We start from the raw sequence: 18,687 nt of genomic DNA, 5'->3' as shown, positions 1-18,687 counted from the left end.
GGGGAGTGCTGCGTCTGCAGGTATACTGTGTTTGTAGGGAGTGCTGTGCCTGCAGGAATACTGTGTGTGTGGGGAGTGCTGTGCCTGCAGGAATACTGTGTGTGTGGGGAGTGCTGCATCTGCAGGGGGTGCTGTGCCTGCAGGAATACTGTGTTTGTAAGGAGGGTTGTGCCTGCAGGTATACTGTGTTTGTAAGGAGAGCTGTGCCTGCAGGAATACTGTGTGTGTGGGGAGTGCTGTGCCTGCAGGAATACTGTGTGTGTGGGGAGTGCTCCGTCTGCAGGGAGTGCTGTGCCTGCAGGAATACTGTGTGTGTGGGGAGTGCTGTGCCTGCAGGAATACTGTGTGTGTGGGGAGTACTGTGCCTGCAGGAATACTGTGTGTGTGGGGAGTACTGTGCCTGCAGGAATACTGTGTGTGTGGGGAGTACTGTGCCTGCAGGAATACTGTGTGTGTGGGGAGTGCTGTGCCTGCAGGAATACTGTGTGTGTGGGGAGTGCTGTGCCTGCAGGAATACTGTGTGTGTGGGGAGTGCTGTGCCTGCAGGAATACTGTGTGTGTGGGGAGTGCTGCATCTGCAGGGGGTGCTGTGCCTGCAGGAATACTGTGTTTGTAAGGAGGGTTGTGCCTGCAGGTATACTGTGTTTGTAAGGAGAGCTGTGCCTGCAGGAATACTGTGTGTGTGGGGGAGTGCTGTGCCTGCAGGGAGTGCTGTGCCTGCAGGAATACTGTGTGTGTGGGGAGTGCTGTGCCTGCAGGAATACTGTGTGTGTGGAGAGTGCTCCGTCTGCAGGGAGAGCTGTGCCTGCAGGAATACTGTGTGTGTGGGGAGTGCTGTGCCTGCAGGAATACTGTGTTTGTGAGGAGTGTGGGGAGTGCTGCGTCTGCAGGGAGTGCTGTGTCTGCAGGTATACTGTGTTTGTAGGGAGTGCTGTGCCTGCAGGAATACTGTGTGTGTGGGGAGTGCTGTGCCTGCAGGAATACTGTGTGTGTGGGGAGTGCTGCATCTGCAGGGGGTGCTGTGCCTGCAGGAATACTGTGTTTGTAAGGAGGGTTGTGCCTGCAGGTATACTGTGTTTGTGAGGAGTGTGGGGAGTGCTGCGTCTGCAGGGAGAGCTGTGCCTGCAGGTATACTGTGTTTGTAGGGAGTGCTGTGCCTGCAGGAATACTGTGTGTGTGGGGAGTGCTGCATCTGCAGGGGGTGCTGTGCCTGCAGGAATACTGTGTTTGTAAGGAGGGTTGTGCCTGCAGGTATACTGTGTTAGTAAGGAGAGCTGTGCCTGCAGGAATACTGTGTGTGTGGGGGAGTGCTGTGCCTGCAGGAATACTGTGTGTGTGGGGAGTGCTGTGCCTGCAGGAATACTGTGTGTGTGGGGAGTGCTCCGTCTGCAGGGAGAGCTGTGCCTGCAGGAATACTGTGTGTGTGGGGAGTGCTGTGCCTGCAGGAATACTGTGTTTGTGAGGAGTGTGGGGAGTGCTGTGTCTGCAGGTATACTGTGTTTGTAGGGAGTGCTGTGCCTGCAGGAATACTGTGTGTGTGGGGAGTGCTGTGCCTGCAGGAATACTGTGTGTGTGGGGAGTGCTGCATCTGCAGGGGGTGCTGTGCCTGCAGGAATACTGTGTTTGTAAGGAGGGTTGTGCCTGCAGGTATACTGTGTTTGTGAGGAGTGTGGGGAGTGCTGCGTCTGCAGGGAGAGCTGTGCCTGCAGGTATACTGTGTTTGTAGGGAGTGCTGTGCCTGCAGGAATACTGTGTGTGTGGGGAGTGCTGTGCCTGCAGGAATACTGTGTGTGTGGGGAGTGCTGCATCTGCAGGGGGTGCTGTGCCTGCAGGAATACTGTGTGTGTGGGGAGTGCTGCATCTGCAGGGGGTGCTGTGCCTGCAGGAATACTGTGTTTGTAAGGAGGGTTGTGCCTGCAGGTATACTGTGTTAGTAAGGAGAGCTGTGCCTGCAGGAATACTGTGTGTGTGGGGGGAGTGCTGTGCCTGCAGGGAGTGCTGTGCCTGCAGGAATACTGTGTGTGTGGGGAGAGCTGTGCCTGCAGGAATACTGTGTGTGTGGGGAGTGCTCCGTCTGCAGGGAGAGCTGTGCCTGCAGGAATACTGTGTGTGTGGGGAGTGCTCCGTCTGCAGGGAGAGCTGTGCCTGCAGGAATACTGTGTTTGTAGGGAGTGCTGTGCCTGCAGGAATACTGTGTGTGTGGGGAGTGCTGTGCCTGCAGGAATACTGTGTGTGTGGGGAGTGCTGCATCTGCAGGGGGTGCTGTGCCTGCAGGAATACTGTGTTTGTAAGGAGGGTTGTGCCTGCAGGTATACTGTGTTAGTAAGGAGAGCTGTGCCTGCAGGAATACTGTGTGTGTGGGGGGAGTGCTGTGCCTGCAGGGAGTGCTGTGCCTGCAGGAATACTGTGTGTGTGGGGAGAGCTGTGCCTGCAGGAATACTGTGTGTGTGGGGAGTGCTCCGTCTGCAGGGAGAGCTGTGCCTGCAGGAATACTGTGTGTGTGGGGAGTGCTGTGCCTGCAGGAATACTGTGTGTGTGGGGAGTGCTCCGTCTGCAGGGAGAGCTGTGCCTGCAGGAATACTGTGTGTGTGGGGAGTGCTCCGTCTGCAGGGAGAGCTGTGCCTGCAGGAATACTGTGTGTGTGGGGAGAGCTCCGTCTGCAGGGAGAGCTGTGCCTGCAGGTATACTGTGTTTGTAAGGAGTGCTGTGCCTGCAGGAATACTGTGTGTGTGGGGAGTGCTCCGTCTGCAGGGAGTGCTGTGCCTGCAGGTATACTGTGTTTGTAAGGAGAGCTGTGCCTGCAGGAATACTGTGTGTGTGGGGAGTGCTCCGTCTGCAGGGAGTGCTGTGCCTGCAGGTATACTGTGTTTGTAAGGAGAGCTGTGCCTGCAGGAATACTGTGTGTGTGGGGAGTGCTGTGCCTGCAGGAATACTGTGTGTGTGGGGAGAGCTGTGCCTGCAGGAATACTGTGTGTGTGGGGAGTGCTCCGTCTGCAGGGAGAGCTGTGCCTGCAGGTATACTGTGTTTGTAAGGAGAGCTGTGCCTGCAGGAATACTGTGTGTGTGGGGAGTGCTCCGTCTGCAGGGAGAGCTGTGCCTGCAGGAATACTGTGTTTGTAAGGAGAGCTGTGCCTGCAGGAATACTGTGTGTGTGGGGGGAGTGCTGTGCTTGCAAGGAGTGCTGTGCCTGCAGGAATACTGTGTTTGTGAGGAGAGCTGTGCCTGCAGGAATACTGTGTGTGTGGGGGGAGTGCTGTGCAGCATTTGGCTATTCTGCCAATCCCATAGACGATGAATGAAGCAGAGGTGCGCTGTGCAGCACCCAGCAGTCCCATAGACAATGAATGAAGCAGAGGTGCGCTGTGCAGCGCTCAGCAGTCCCATAGACTATGAATGAAGCAGGGGCGCGCTGTACAGCACTCAGCAGTGCTATAGACAATGAATGAAGCAGAGGTGTACTGTACAGCGCACAGTAGTCCTATAGTCAATGAATGAAGCAAAGGGGTGCTGTACTGCGCTCAGCAGTGCCATAGACCATGAATGAAGCAGAGGTGTGCTGTATTGCGCTCAGCAGTGCCATAGACCATGAATGAAGCAGTGGTGTGCTGTACAGCCCTCAGAAGTCCCATAGTCAGTGAATGAAGCAGGGGTGCACTGTACAGCCCTCAGCAGTTTCATAGTAATTGAATGAAGCAGAGGTGCGCTGTACAGCGCTCAGCAGTCCAATAGACAATGAATGGATGAGAGGTACGGTACAGCGCTCAGTAGTACCATAGACTATGAATGAAGCAAAGGTGTTCTGTGCAGCACTCATCAGTCCCATAGACAATGAATGAAGCAGAGGTGTACTGTACAGTGCTCAGCAGTACCACAGACAATGAATGAAGCAGAGGTGTGCTGTACAGTGCTCAGCAGTACCATAGACAATGCATGAAGCAGAGGTATACTGTACAGCGCTCAGCAGTCCCATAGACAATGAATGAAGCAGAGGTGTGCTGTATAGCGCTCCGCAGTCCCATAGACAATGAATGAAGCAGGGGTGTACTGTACAGCGCTTAGCAGTACCATAGACAATGAATGAAGCAGAGGTGTACTGTACAGCGCTTAGCAGTCGTATAGTCAATGAATGAAGCAGAGGTCGTTCTCGGGATCGCTGTGGAAGGCACTTGTCCAGTGATCAATAAGCTTATTCCTATGTATGGGGGATTGTATGGATTCTGAGAATCCCCTTTGCACTCTTAGCCCTCTTTTTTCCATCTATGTACCCAGAGATCAGCTCCTGGATCATTTGTGATGGGGACATTGATCCTGAGTGGATTGAATCCCTAAATTCCGTCCTGGATGACAACCGCCTGCTCACCATGCCCAGCGGGGAGAGGATTCAGTTTGGTCCGAATGTAAATTTTGTGTTTGAAACTCACGACTTGAGCAGCGCTTCTCCGGCTACCATCTCCAGAATGGGAATGATCTTCTTAAGGTAATCGTCTCTTTTGCCCCCTCGGGGACTAGTTCTGTTCATCCATTTTCATGCCGCGTTATCTTTACTGAAATAGCGGCTTTTTTTTTTCCCTCTCCCCTGAAAAGTGATGAAAACACCGATCTGAACTCTCTGATCCGTTCGTGGCTCCGGGGACAGCCGGAAGCACACAGGCATAATTTGGAGAACTGGATTGGAGACTATTTTGAGAAGGCTTTAAATTGGGTTCTTAAACAGGTACATTACCAAGAAATATGTGCCGCTCTTCATTTTATGTCTTCTCTGGGTCATTGACAGTATATTAGATGCCCCGCTGGCAGAGGAAGTGTGAAATACTGTAGTTCTCCATGCTGCCGACTGTGACAGAATGAAATAGTTTGATGTGTTCCTGGCCGGTCGGCAAGTGGAAGCGATAAGTATAACTTCTGCTCATAATATGGTAATGAAACGAGCAGTTCTACCCTGTATGTATTGCCAGCCGCCCGCAAATTAACACTCAGGGCTCCTTTCATAAACCTTGCACAAAAAAGCCATTGCTGAATATTTTAAAGTACTGATCAAAATGAAATTGGCCGTGAGTGAAAGTCTTCAGCGCTTTTAATGAGACCTCTTCCCTAAAGCCCCTGCCGACCGTGCGGAGTGCTGGCATGCTAACTAAATACTTACATGGATGTCTGGGACAAAATGTGTCTCCCTTCGGATAAATGGCGTCTCACACAGCATTGGGCTGTCTGTTACTTTGTTGCACCAGTAAAGCCCCTCTAGATTTTTCAGAATGTTTATAATATTTGTTTCATAAAGTCTTAATCATAGGGTAAAAATGTCATAAACCGCTTGGTGCATTTGGAAGAAAAAAACAGATCACCAAGACACTTTGTATTTAATGTGTTTTATATTTGACTACAAACTTTAATGTAATGTCTGCAACATCCGCAACATTTATATCCAAAAGGGAAAAGCACGTCCACATAAAGGTGGTGATTTTCATCAAAATACTGCATGTAAAAACAGCTTTAAAAAGGACCTTTCACCAATTTTTTTTATGCTGAACGGGTCACACAATGTAGTGGCTGCAGAACAGAATAAAATGAGTTTTTTAAAATTCTGCCTTTCCATTGTAAAGATATTAGCAATCCAAGTATTGACACATAATGAGTTAACTTTTTAAGGTCCAAGCGGGTGTTATTAGTTAGGTTTTCAATGAGGGGCTTGTACATGTTCTGCCTCCATGTGTTGCCCAATCGTAAGCAGGCAGCAACCAGAGAGAGAACACGTCCCCACCATAGCTTAGAGCAGGTTTCTCAGTGTGTGAGATGTATGGATACAGCTCTAATCATGAAGGAGGTTAGACCAGAAGATCAGACAGTGCTGGCTATAGAGGTCAGGTAACTTGCGCCCTTCAGATAAGGTCAATGTGGGGTGTTATTAGTCAGATTTTCACTGGGGGCTTGTACGTCTTCTTCCTCCATAAGCAGGCAGCAACATTCTAGAGAGAGAACACGTCCCCACCATAGCTTGCAGCAGGTTTCTAAGTGTGTGAGATGTAAAGATGCAGCTCTAATCTCCTGGTCTAACCTCCTTTGTGAGTAGATAGCGCTGGCTATAGAGGAAAGATTGTGGATAAATGGGAAAAATGGATCTGATGCCGCACTGCCAATATTGCACCAGACGATGGGAGGACAATGACGTATATTTAAAAACTGTTTTTATTTGTCAACGCCTTTCGAAGCATACAACATTTCTTCATCAGGACAAACCACTATACTGTACTATAGTGGTTTGTCCTGATGAAGAAGTGTTGTATGCTTTGTAATGTGTTGACAAATAAAAACAGTTCAAATAAAAACCTTTTTTAAATATACGTCATTGTCCTCATCGTCTGGTGCAATATTGGCAGTGCGGCATCAGATCCATTTTTCCATTTATCCACAATCTGTCCTCTATAGCCAGCACTGTCTAATCACAAAGGAGGTTAGACCAGGAGATTGAAGTATATTTAAAGATACAGCTCTATTGTCCTCTCATCGTCTGGTGGAATTTTGGCAGCGCGGCATCAGATCCATTTTGCCATTTATTCACACTCTTATCATTTTTGATGGATCCACAGCAGGCTTCTCCCTCCAAAAGCTAAAAATAGGAGTTGTGACTGTCACAACTCCACAAGGTGAGCACAAACTGTGTTTTACTGTAAGACCCCATTGCTCTTTATTGTCTCCCCAGCTATCATCTATCCTTATAGAGGACAGATCACTCGCACCCTTCAGATAAGGTCGAAGTGGGTGGAGGACAGCACAACTTAAGGCCCCGTCACACTTAGCGACGCTGCAACGCTCCCGACAACGATACGACCTGTCAGGGATCGTTGCTGCGTCGCTATGTGGTCGCTGGTGAGCTGTCAAACAGGCAGGCTCACCAACGATCAGGGGAGCAGCGACATCGTGGAAAGAATCTTTCCACGATGTCCTGCTCCTGGTTACCAGCCTGCTGAAGCAGGAGCAGGCTGGTAACCATGATAAACATCGGGTTACTAGGGGCACACGTGCTCCTAGTAACCCGCTGTTTATCATGGTTACCACTCTGCTACGGTGAGCGGGAGGTTATCGCTCACTTTAGCAGGCTGGTAACCATGATAAACAACGGGTTACTAGGAGCGCGTGTGCCCCTAGTAACCCGATGTTTACCATAGTTACCAGCCTGATCGCTGCTCCTGCTGGTCACACACAGCGATGTGTGCTGACCAGCGGGAGGGCAACGACCAAAAAATGGTCCAGGACACTTTGCAGCGATCAGCGACCTCACGGCAGGGGCCTGATCGCTGCAAAGTGTCACACATAGCGACATCGCTGGTGAGGTCGCTGTTGCGTCACCAAAACCGTGACACAGCAGCGATCTCGCTATGTGAGACGGGGGCTTTAGTTTTGCTGTGTCACATTGTAAACTCTTCTATCAACTTTGCTATACTTTCCCTACCCCACAGTCTGACCAGAAGTGAGAGCTCAACTTGTAAGCTCAGCATGAGCAATGCCATAGGTCCAAACCACATAAGCTCATGATACTATTCAATTAGTGAGAAAAGCAATACAATTCTTTAATAATACACTCGTGCACCCACCAGGGCAACATGGGTGGGTGCTTTGTCCCCCCATTGAAGGGTACGAGAAAGAGATTTTACAGTAAGTACAAAAATCACCCAATTAAGATCCTAGGGATCCAAGACTGCTCCCCAACCAAGTAGGCTGGCATCTGTCGTCACGATCTGCCAGTGAATAGGGAAGATGGAAGAAAAATGAGGGGCGAGTCCCGCCACCATAACAGACTGTCTGACCAGGATGAATATGACGATCCGGGGAGAGGACATACTTGTCCCAGCGGGAAAGTCATGACAGCTGCACTGGTCTAGAACTGGGCAAACTAGATTGATTTGATGGCCGCCACCATCTTGCCCAGAACGCTCCCGCAGAAGCTGAGAAGAAGAGAGGACTGGTAGCACAGGATCTGGACACTGGTCTGTAGGCCTGGCATTGTGTCTGCTGGAAGAAGAATTCTCGCTTGGGCTGTGTTGAACAGCATTCCCAAGAAGATGATACACTGAGCTGAGATCAGAGACGACTTTGGTTGACAATCCATCCAAAACGAGAAAGTGTGTCCACCTTGATCTGCAGACTCCGTAGACTCTCATAATAAGAGGAAACCTTCACTAGAATGTCGTCCATGTAGGGGATGACCACTATCTCCCTGACACGCAGAAGTGTATATAGCAATATTCACATCCACCTAATGAGCTGAGTGCTGGTGGCCGTCCGCGCTCAGTCACTAGTGATCCTCTGAGCGCTGCAGAGCATCCAATAGAAGACGCTTTCTGACTATTTTCAGGAAGAAGCAAATCCTTTGCAGTAATATGGTGGTGTACATGAGGAAAAACATTCTACGGGGGGAGTAAGGAGGGGCAATCTTGTCACAGGTAAAGTGAGATTTTTCTTTGCTATAGATTCTGTACCGTTGACTTATAACAGCTGATTACAGCCCCTCAGGACATTTGTTGTTGTGAGGATGGTTTATGGAATCCCCCTTTAACTCCTCCATTGATATCCTCTCTACACAGAATGACTTTGTTGTAGAGACCAGTCTAATTGGGACAGTTATGAATGGTCTCTGCCATCTTCACGGTTGCACAGATCGAAGTCAATTCATTATCAGTCTGATCCGGGGCCTCGGAGGAAACCTCAACATGAAGTCCAGAAATGACTTTGCCAAAGAGGTAACTAACAGATGATTAGTCTGGGGGGTAGATCTCCTCAGATGAGAAGTGGGCTATAATGGCGGCACAGTGGTGCGGAGTGACGGAGGGAGGCGAGGAGTATAATGGAGGCTGATAGCCGTAAGGGACATGGCGGACGTATAGCGATTGGGCTGCTTTTTGATGACACTTTTTTACATCTTTAAAATGTGCATTGAAACTTTCTGTAGGTTTTCAGTTGGGCTCGGGAATCTCCCCCGGATCCTCGCAAACCATTGGATACCTATTACGAGGAGAAAAGCGGTCGCCTTATGTCTTACAACTTTGAGAAACCAGAAAACTTAACCATCGAAGACTTTACAAATCTGCAGGCTCTTCCAGTGATCAGAACTCCCGACATTCAGAGAGGATTGGACTACTTCCGACCATGGCTGGGCACGGACACTAAGCAGCCCTTCATACTGGTGGGACCTGAGGGCTGTGGAAAAGGGTAAGACGGGCAGCGATGTCGGTGCACCCCAGGTTGTGTGTGACTGATGAGTTGTAATCTAGGACTGTGTTTTCAGGATGTTGCTTCGCTACGCGTTTTCTCAGCTACGATCTACGCACATCGCCACAGTACACTGCAGCGCGCAGACGACATCCCGCCATATCCTACAGAAGCTGACGCAGACCTGCCTAGTGATCAGCACTAATACCGGCCGGGTGTACAGGCCGAAGGACTGCGAGAGGCTGGTCCTGTACCTAAAGGATATCAACCTCCCCAAGCCGGACAAATGGGGCACCAACACACTGGTCGCTTTTCTACAGCAGGTGAGATAGATTCGCTCTGCGTAACATGCCTGAGGCCGTATTCACGTGGATTTTCGGTCCATCCGATGTCGGCACAGCACATGGACCCATAGACTTTGATGAGTGATTCACACTCTTGATATTTAAAGGGGTTTTCCTATCTCCAAGATCCTATCCCAACATGTAGTAGGTGTAATAATAATAGCAAAAACCTCCACTTAGAAATGTAGTATAGTTCTTCTGACTCACTCTGTCATTTACCCCATGTGCAGGGCATTGCAGCAGCTTAGGTATTCATGGTTACAACCATTAGCATCTAACAGTCACTAGATCAGTGGTCATAACCACGGATACCTAAGCTACTGCAATGCCCTGCACATGGGCTAAGTGACAGAGTGAATCAGAAGAACTATACTACATTTCTAATTGAAGGTATTTGCTATTATTATTACACATACTGCATATTGGGATAAGATCTTGGAGATGGGAATACCCCATTAATTATGCACTCTGTTAAACTCAGAGGATGTCCTATTCTTCTCATCATAAACTATTTAATGTATAAGGCCCATGTCGTATGTAAACCATCCATTTTAACCGGTTCCATTCTTTTCTTGAGTTCACAAAAACAGACCCTTCCAGTCTCGTTACCCCCTAATACGCCACAAGTGTATATCATGGAAAATTAAGCTCTATTGTCCAGGCATAATTCAATAAAAAATGTGACAAATTGTTTTGGAGACTTTTTTTTTTTTTTTTTTATTTGAAAGCAAATTTTGGGCACCAAAAATTAATTTTGCAATTGGCTTTTATGAAAAATTGTGCACCCTTTGGCTTTTACAGACTTTATTCACCTGCACATTGCTGGCTGCGGTATGAATTACCTGAGACACACTCAGTCAGCTCATTCTGATAGGAGCTTTATCTGCCTCTTCCAAAACACCTGTGTGCCTATTTAGGGCCATAGACCACATCAAAGTTAATCTGAACCTGGATGTCATCATAAATCAGCTGAAAGGATCTCAGAAAATGGCAAATAAAAGAGTTTCAAACTGTATGTCAGAATGAGCTCGCTGAAGGAGTCTCGGTAAACTCAGTCTGCAACACGGAGGCTGTAGAAGCCCAACGGTGCAAAATTTTTAATGAAATTAAATTACAAAAATTTTTTTTAGCCCAAATGCATGCATTTAAGTGAAGAAAATATTGTCTTATTCTTTATGTTGCCCATACACCTTAGTGATTGGCCAAATGCTTGTTCAGCTGACGGCCATGTCTCCGTGCTCCTCTTACAGATGTACAATCAGATCGGCTAAATGTTTATCTGGTGTCAATGGCAAGATGAGAATAGTCGGCTGCTAGACACCTCGTAATTCAGCATATCTGATCCATCTCTCCCACTATATTATCTCTTGGGTGAGTTAAGGAAGCCCCATACACATCAAATGGTCGGCTGGTACCTTCAAATTTGAAGGGTGCAGCAAAATTTTATTAAATTTGTAGGTCTTTTGAATATTCAGCATAATTTTGGGTTTTTTAAAGTTACTTTTTTTTGTCTTGTATTCACTGACATTTATTGCGCTCAAATTATCCAAAATGGCGCATGCGGTTCATGAATTTTACTGTAACTCAAATATGGCTTGTTTAGTTTCCTTTTATCATTCTGTTGTTTGCAAAAGTGTTACATCTTTTGCCATAAGCCTCGCTAACTCCTCACTTACAAATGTTTAGACCTACCATATTTTCTGTTGTTTCCAAGGTATTAACGTATCACGGCTTTTATGATGATAACTTGGAATGGGTCGGCCTAGAAAACATCCAGATTGTGGCGTCCATGTCTGCCGGTGGCACAATCGGTCGGCATAAACTGACAACCAGATTCACCTCTGTGGTCCGGATATGTGCAGTGGAGTAAGTATTGTACTGGATTGTGTCTGATTGTACATTTGTTATTGTTTTCTTTGCATAAAACACTAGTACTGTACATTTTATACTCTTTGATGGAAGAAACACACAAGTGAGCATATATAAAATAGACTTAAAGGCTCAAACAGAATAATGAATTGGCGTATTTCCCTTTTTCCTACCTTCAGGCTCTGTGCAAATGTTCACAAACTTTCTCCAACAAATACACAGAGTGAACGCACCTCGGCCGTACATCTCCCTCAGTGTGTGTAAGGATGCCGACACTTTCCATTTGTACTGTTTGTTTGCCATAGGCATCTGGAAAGCTCTCGGTCTATATGTACATGTGCCCATAGGCCTCCATTTACTTAACACAGGCCAGCAGAGTGTCCTTCCTGCTACTTTCTAGCTGGTGTACTTTGGTGTACTTTTTTTCTGTTCCATACAAAAGCATCCAGTAAAGAAAAAAATTGTTACCTTCACTTTGTTTAGTTTGTATTATTTCACTTTTGAAAGTATTTTTTTTCCTTTTGTATTTTTAATCCTGCCTGCAGCTATCCTGAACGAGACCAACTGCAAACAATCTGCAGCTCTTATTTAGAATCAGTTCTTCACCAGAATCTGAAGAAACACCCCGTATGGGGTTCTCTATCAAAAATCCACCAGTTAGCAGGGTCAATGGTGCAAGTATATGAACAGGTAACATCTCTGTTTTTCTCTCTAAGGCCGGATTCACACATCTGGCATTCACTGCTCCAGTACAGACCGTAATGCCATGACCGGGCGTGAGTCTCCAGACCAAAACTCTATCCTCATCTATGCCTATGAGGCTGCGGAGTTCAGGACAGGAGACCTGTGGCTGGTCCAGACATCTCGGACCATAAATATCTAATAAGTTTCTGCAGATCGTGCTGATCAAAAATTTGTCAAGGATAACGGCCCTCCGCTGCCCCCAATCATCAGGACAATGTACATAATTGACTAATGAGTGCTGGACAAGGCCGCGGCTGCTTCCGCTACTAGGCCGGTTATTGTATAGTATATACACATCTTGATTCCAACACTTGAAATATATATATAATGTGTGTGCATGTGCGTGTATGTATATAATATATATATATATATATCTGTAAACATATATGCTTTTTGGGCGGTAACGGTACAGAACCACAGCGCTGTGTCTCCAAGGACTGACACGGATCATAGTTCAGTATAATTAGTTATTCTCATTATTAGATTTCTCGTAACTACTCGGATAAGTTAGTGCAGGTTATCTAGGTTAGGTTATAGTATTTGAGCTGGCATCTCATTGATTTCTTCTCTTTAGGTTCGGATGAAGTTTTCAGTTGATGACCATAGCCATTATCTGTTTACACCGTGTATCCTCACACAGTGGATCCTCGGGCTGTTTAGATACGACTTATCTGGAGGTAGGTTTTTTTATTGTATGCATCTACTTTATAACGTTCTGTTTCCGTCTTCTTATAAAGCAGACCTGTAAAAAAAATTTAACCATAGCGAAGCTGACATAATTGCATAGATCTTTTAGACCTGATGAGGCTAGTCTTCTTATGTTGCCAATTCAGATCTGAAAAACTGCACAATCATTTGCTTATTTTAATATCCGTATTATACAGCTGATCTGGCATGAGTTTTCAAAGTTAGCACTCTGGCTTCATCAGGTCTAAGGGGAATCTGTTTTCTGTTTGGATTTCACTCCAAACTATTTATATGCACATGTAGTTCTTTCAAAGACAAGTCCAGCAATCCCTTTCCATGGCCGGTCTGTTCCTCTGTTATTGAGAAGTCGGCGTTTGAATAGAAATGGAAATGGAAACGGACCGGCCATGTAAAGATATTGCTGGATCTGTCTTTGAAAGAGCTGCATACACTTATAAATAGTTTGTATTTGTTCCATGTCTTTTCTGAGGCACCTATGACCTGTCCAGAATCTAACTTATTTTACGACTTTTATATAGAAGTGAAATAGTAAATCTATCAGGCCAAAAGGTTAATCGCCTTCCCCCAACTTTTCTCTTAATTTTGGCTTGGGTACTAACAATGGTGTAATTAATATGCGGCATAAAAACATTTGGAACATTTTGATTTGGGCTTTTACAACAATGACCAAACAAATTGGCGCAAGTGTGAATTCTCCAGCTAATCGGTACCATTTTGGACTGGGGAATGACTGAGGTTAGTGGAGCTTGGCTTAGGGCCGGGGCTTCACAATCATTGTACTGCAGGCAGCAGAGCAGGGGGAGAGGTTTCTGCTGCAGGCGGTTGTCTTACAGCCAGACTCAGGACAGTTAGGAGGAAGGGAACATGGCTGATCTCCAGGAAGACATTCAGAACAATTCTATTTAGATTTAGTTCTATGTTATTAACTTTTTTTTGTTTCTTTGTGACTTTTAGTTGTAATATCAGGCAAAATGAGATAAACATAAGCAAGAGATTAAGAGGAAATGGCTGGATGTTATTAATTTATTTTGTTGCATTTTCCGTGTTTAAAAGGTTTATCTGGGACTTTGGTTATTTTTTTCCTATTGTGCTCAGAACTTACTGATAGGTAGTTTCATATTACCTGCCTGTTCTGCCCGGCACTGATCTCTACCGGGACGCTCCTACTTCTGGTGATGTCACAACGATAGAGCAGCTTCTTTTCCGCTCTGCCCTGTCGACAGGGCGTAACTGCCAATGCCAATGTCATGCTGATGGACAGTTTGCTCCCCGCTGCCTGACTGCAGGGAGCCAGCTGGCAGTCAGCATGTCACAGAGCAGAAGAGAAGTGCTGTTTATTTTGTTTTCACTACCAATTCGGTGTTCTTTTTAAATGCTTTATACCCCTGGTAAATCACCTGCTTCTTAAAGGGAATGTCACCAGGTTTTTGTTACCTAATCTGAGATCAGCATGATGTGGAGGCAGAAACCCTGATTTCAGCGATGTGTCACTTGCTGGGCTGCTTGCTGTAGTTTTGATAAAATCACAGTTGTACCAGCAATAGATTAACACTAGAGGACTATTAAACCTGCTGCCTTGAAGTCCTCCATATTCATAAGCTCTTTGTAAACCCGTCCCAACCAAAGAATGGCAGCTTTCTGCCTATGCACAGTGTACACAGAAAGCTGCCAGCCAGGGGTGTGGGCAGGATTATACAGAGCTCAGCATTCAGAGAACTGCTAAATTTGCAGCAGAGTAAACAGTGATTTCATCAAAACTGTAGCAAGCAGGCCAGTAAGTGACACATCGCTGGAATCAGTATCTCTGCCTCTACTTTATGCTGCTCTCATGTAGGATAGCAAAAAGCTGTTGACAATTAAAGAGCCATTTTCTGGAAGCCACCACTAGGGGGAAATCTCTGCAGGTGATGCATTAGGCATGAGCTCCCACTTGTGGCGGCCGTAGGCCTGCTGAAAATCTGCAAAATTAGTTCTAAACTATGTATTTATTCTTATTTTATTGAAAGCGAAATGTGATAAAAAATCAATATAAAGTAAAGAAATAAAAAAAAAGTGCAGATCTTGGAATGTGGTTTACATAACTATTCACAGTCCTGCTGTGGAGGAGATCTGCAGATGAGTTTAGGCTGTAATGGAGATCTTGTTGTCATGACTCGGTTTGGGGATTAGATCTCCTGATCTGTTTCTTTTTGGTCTGTTCCTCTGTTTTCTGAGATATTGTCTTTTCTTCCCTGTCCAAATGCTGATGGTTCCAATTGTCTTTGTTGTGCCTTTCTTGGTTTGCTCTTTTCCAGGTGTTTTTTTCCATTTTCCCGTTTTGGTCTGCCCTTTCACATTTTGGGTTGGGTTTATATGTTCACCCTTCACTGCACTTCCATGCTGGCTATACCTCTAGGTGGTCTTTGGTTTAGCAGTTCCAGCCCTTCATCTAAGGGGTTTACCTTGCATGCAGTGAGTCTGATTGCTTTTTGTAACGGGTCCGGGAGGCGGAACCTCTGAGCTACTATACAAGGGGGCGGCCCTTGTAAGGGAGCGGGTGGCAGTCTCTGGATGAACGGACAGGGAGTTACGGCAAGTGATCAGGGCAGTCTCTGGGTAAGGGGTAGGTACGACCTGTGATGGCAGAGCCTCCGGGTAGGCTAGCAGGCAGATGGTAGATGTGTGCTCCCAGGTGAGCAAGCGAGAGTCTCTGGAATAGCAGGTGGTCACGGCACGTGACGGCGGAACCTCCGGGCTGGCAGGCAGGTAGGTAACGGAGAAGCGCTCCCAGGTGAGCGGGCAAGAGTCTCTGGAATAGCTGGTGGTCACCGCACGTGACAACGGGACCTCCGGGCTGGCAAGCAGGCAGGTAGCGGAGAAGCGCTCCCAGGTGAGCGGGCAAGCTGGTCCATAGACAGACTGACCGGAGTTGTAAGGCAGACCGTCGGACCTCAGGCAGGCAGGCAGGTAACAAGTATTCAGGCAGGAATCAGGCAGGAAACTGGCAGGTAACTGGCAGGTAACTGGCAACGGGACCTGAGGGCTGAAGCACAGGTGAGACACAGGTGCAAACAACATTGCTCGGGCACCTCCATTTTGGAGGAGGTGCCTTATATATGATGAAGTCCTCCGGCCATTGGCCGGGGACTCTTTAGGGCGGCGCGCGCGGCCCCTTTAAGAGGAGGGGAGCGCGCGCGCGCGCGCCCTAAGCACAGGGGCCGGGAAGGAGCGCGCGCTGAGAGCAGAGCAGGAGGAGGACGCCGGGACGGAGCGCGCGCTGACAGCAGAGCGGGGGAAGGAAGCCGGGCACGGAGCAGAGCGGTGAGGGGAGCAGCGTCCCTGCCTAGCAGAGGGCAGGGACGCCGGCACTACAGTACCCCCCCCTTTAGGCCCCCCCTTTTTTAGGCCAGACAGAAATTTAGCTAGGATGAGAGGGGCATGGATGTTCTCCCGGGGCTCCCACGTTCTCTCCTCAGGACCAAACCCCTTCCAATCTACCAGAAAAAAGGTCTTTCCTCTTACCCTTTTGGTGGCAAGAATGTTCTCTACCTCAAACTCGTCCTCAGCAGAAACCGGAGCAGGAGGCGTACCTGTAGACTTGGAAAAAGAGTTAAGTACCACAGGTTTGAGGAGAGATACATGGAAGGAGTTAGGGATCCGTAAGTTGGCCGGGAGTTTCAATTTATAGGCCACCGGGTTGATCTGACTGATGACCTCCAGTGGGCCGATGAACCGAGGCCCTAACTTATAGGAAGGGATCTTGAGCCGGACATATTTGGACGAGAGCCAGACTTTATCCCCAGGGCGGAATTGAGGAGGGTCCAGACGTTTTTTGTCAGCGTGTCTTTTCATACGCTCGGATGACAGAAGGAGTGCGGACCGGGTACTCTCCCATATGGAGGAAAATTTGTTAACAAGAGATTCCGCAGCCGGATTGTCTGCCGAGGTGGAGACGGGAAACGGGATCCGAGGATGCTGACCGTAGACTACAAAAAACGGGGATTTGGAGGAAGACTCGCTCTCGTGATTGTTGTACGAGAATTCGGCCCATGGCAGGAGATCCACCCAGTCAGAATGGTGGGCATTAACGAAGTGCCGAAGGTAACTGGTCAGGTTCTGATTGATCCGCTCCACTTGACCATTAGACTGTGGGTGGTAAGCGGAGGAGAAGTCCAGGGTGACGTCCAGCAATTTACAAGTGGCTCTCCAGAAACGGGAAGTGAACTGTACCCCACGATCCGACACGATGTGACGGGGCAGGCCATGAAGACGGAAGATGTGGCGGATAAAGTCTTTAGCCAGCTCGGGTGCAGACGGAAGACCTGGCAGTGGAATGAAGTGAGCCATCTTGGAGAAGCGGTCAGCGACCACCCAAATGACCGTACAACCGGCAGAGACGGGCAGATCAGTAATGAAGTCCATCGCTATATGCTGCCAGGGGGCAGCAGGTACTGGCAGAGGTAGGAGGCGGCCGGCCGGCAGGTGTCTCGGAACTTTGTTGCGGGCGCAGGACACACAGGCAGAAACAAAGTCTATTACATCCTTGTGCAGGTTAGGCCACCAGTAGTGCCGGGTAATAAGCTGGAGGGTCTTTTTCTGACCGGCGTGGCCAGCTAGTTTAGACGAATGACCCCAGTGTAGGATCTTCTCCCGATCAGGTACTGGTACGAACGTCTTACCAGGAGGAAGACGATTTAGACTCACGGGAGCCACCTGCATTACTCTGGCGGGATCGATGATATGTTTCGGATCCTCCTCGAGATCAGACACCAGAAAGGATCGAGACAAGGCGTCCGCCTTGACGTTTTTGTCAGCCGGGCGAAAATGAAGGACAAAATCAAAACGAGCAAAAAACAAGGACCACCGGGCTTGGCGCGGGTTAAGTCTCTGGGCATGCTGGAGGTAAGCCAAGTTCTTGTGGTCAGTGTAAATTATTACCGGGTGAAGAGCCCCCTCGAGCAGGTAACGCCACTCCTCCAATGCCAGTTTGATGGCCAATAACTCTCGGTCTCCTATGGAATAGTTGCGCTCAGAGGAGGAGAAGAGTTTAGAGAAGAAGCCACAAGTTACCATCCTCCCGGAAGATGATTTTTGAGTAAGTACCGCTCCGGCTCCAGAGGAGGAGGCGTCAACTTCCAGGAAGAACTGCTTGTTGCCATCTGGGCGATGCAGCACCGGGGCGGAAGAGAAGGCCTGTTTAAGGGAAAGAAAGGCCTCCTCTGCTTCGGGTGGCCACTCTTTGGGATTAGTACCTTTACGGGTGAGCGCAGAAATTGGGGCCGTCCGGGAAGAGAAGTGTGGTATGAAGAGGCGGTAGTAGTTGGCGAAGCCCAGGAATCGCTGAATGGCCTTCAACCCCTCCGGTCGGGGCCATTTCTCGATGGCAGACAGTTTCTCAGGATCCATTTGTAGGCCGGTCTGAGAGATAATGTAGCCCAGAAACGGAAGCGAGGTCTGCTCAAAGAGGCACTTCTCAAATTTAGCGTAGAGATGGTTCTGCCTTAGCCTGAGCAGGACCTGACGAACGTCCCTCCGGTGAGTCTGGAGATCCGGAGAGAAGACCAAGATGTCGTCCAGGTACACCACTACGCAGGAGTAGAGAAGGTCCCGGAAGATGTCATTGACCAACTCTTGAAAGACGGCAGGAGCGTTACAGAGACCAAAGGGCATTACCAGGTATTCATAGTGGCCGTCCCGGGTGTTGAATGCCGTCTTCCATTCATCCCCCTGACGAATACGAACCAGGTTGTACGCCCCACGAAGGTCCAGTTTGGTGAAGATCCTAGCCCCCCTCAGACGATCAAATAATTCTGGAATGAGCGGAAGGGAGTACTTATTC

At 48.0% G+C, this 18,687-nt stretch overlaps 1 protein-coding gene across 4 annotated transcripts in view; it reads left to right on the top strand.

Moving 5' to 3' along the window:
- DYNC2H1 (dynein cytoplasmic 2 heavy chain 1) overlaps positions 1-18,687 on the top strand; it is a 525,522-nt gene that overhangs the window by 89,544 nt on the left and 417,291 nt on the right. For all 4 annotated transcript variants that reach the window (XM_073662117.1, XM_073662115.1, XM_073662114.1 and 1 more), the window contains exons 39-46: positions 4,270-4,477; positions 4,585-4,714; positions 8,580-8,735; positions 8,945-9,204; positions 9,281-9,527; positions 11,263-11,414; positions 11,963-12,107; positions 12,736-12,838. In XM_073662117.1, the coding sequence (XP_073518218.1) occupies positions 4,270-4,477; positions 4,585-4,714; positions 8,580-8,735; positions 8,945-9,204; positions 9,281-9,527; positions 11,263-11,414; positions 11,963-12,107; positions 12,736-12,838 (1,401 nt within the window). The remainder of the gene's footprint in view (positions 1-4,269; positions 4,478-4,584; positions 4,715-8,579; positions 8,736-8,944; positions 9,205-9,280; positions 9,528-11,262; positions 11,415-11,962; positions 12,108-12,735; positions 12,839-18,687) is intronic.

Source organism: Phyllobates terribilis, unplaced genomic scaffold, assembly GCF_046119375.1.
Source record: "Phyllobates terribilis strain yellow unplaced genomic scaffold, ASM4611937v1 Scaffold_2__4_contigs__length_985480577, whole genome shotgun sequence".
In the NCBI taxonomy this organism is placed as follows: domain Eukaryota; kingdom Metazoa; phylum Chordata; class Amphibia; order Anura; family Dendrobatidae; genus Phyllobates; species Phyllobates terribilis.
Note: the sequence above shows the minus strand (reverse complement) of the source record. Positions and strands in the feature narration are given on the sequence as shown.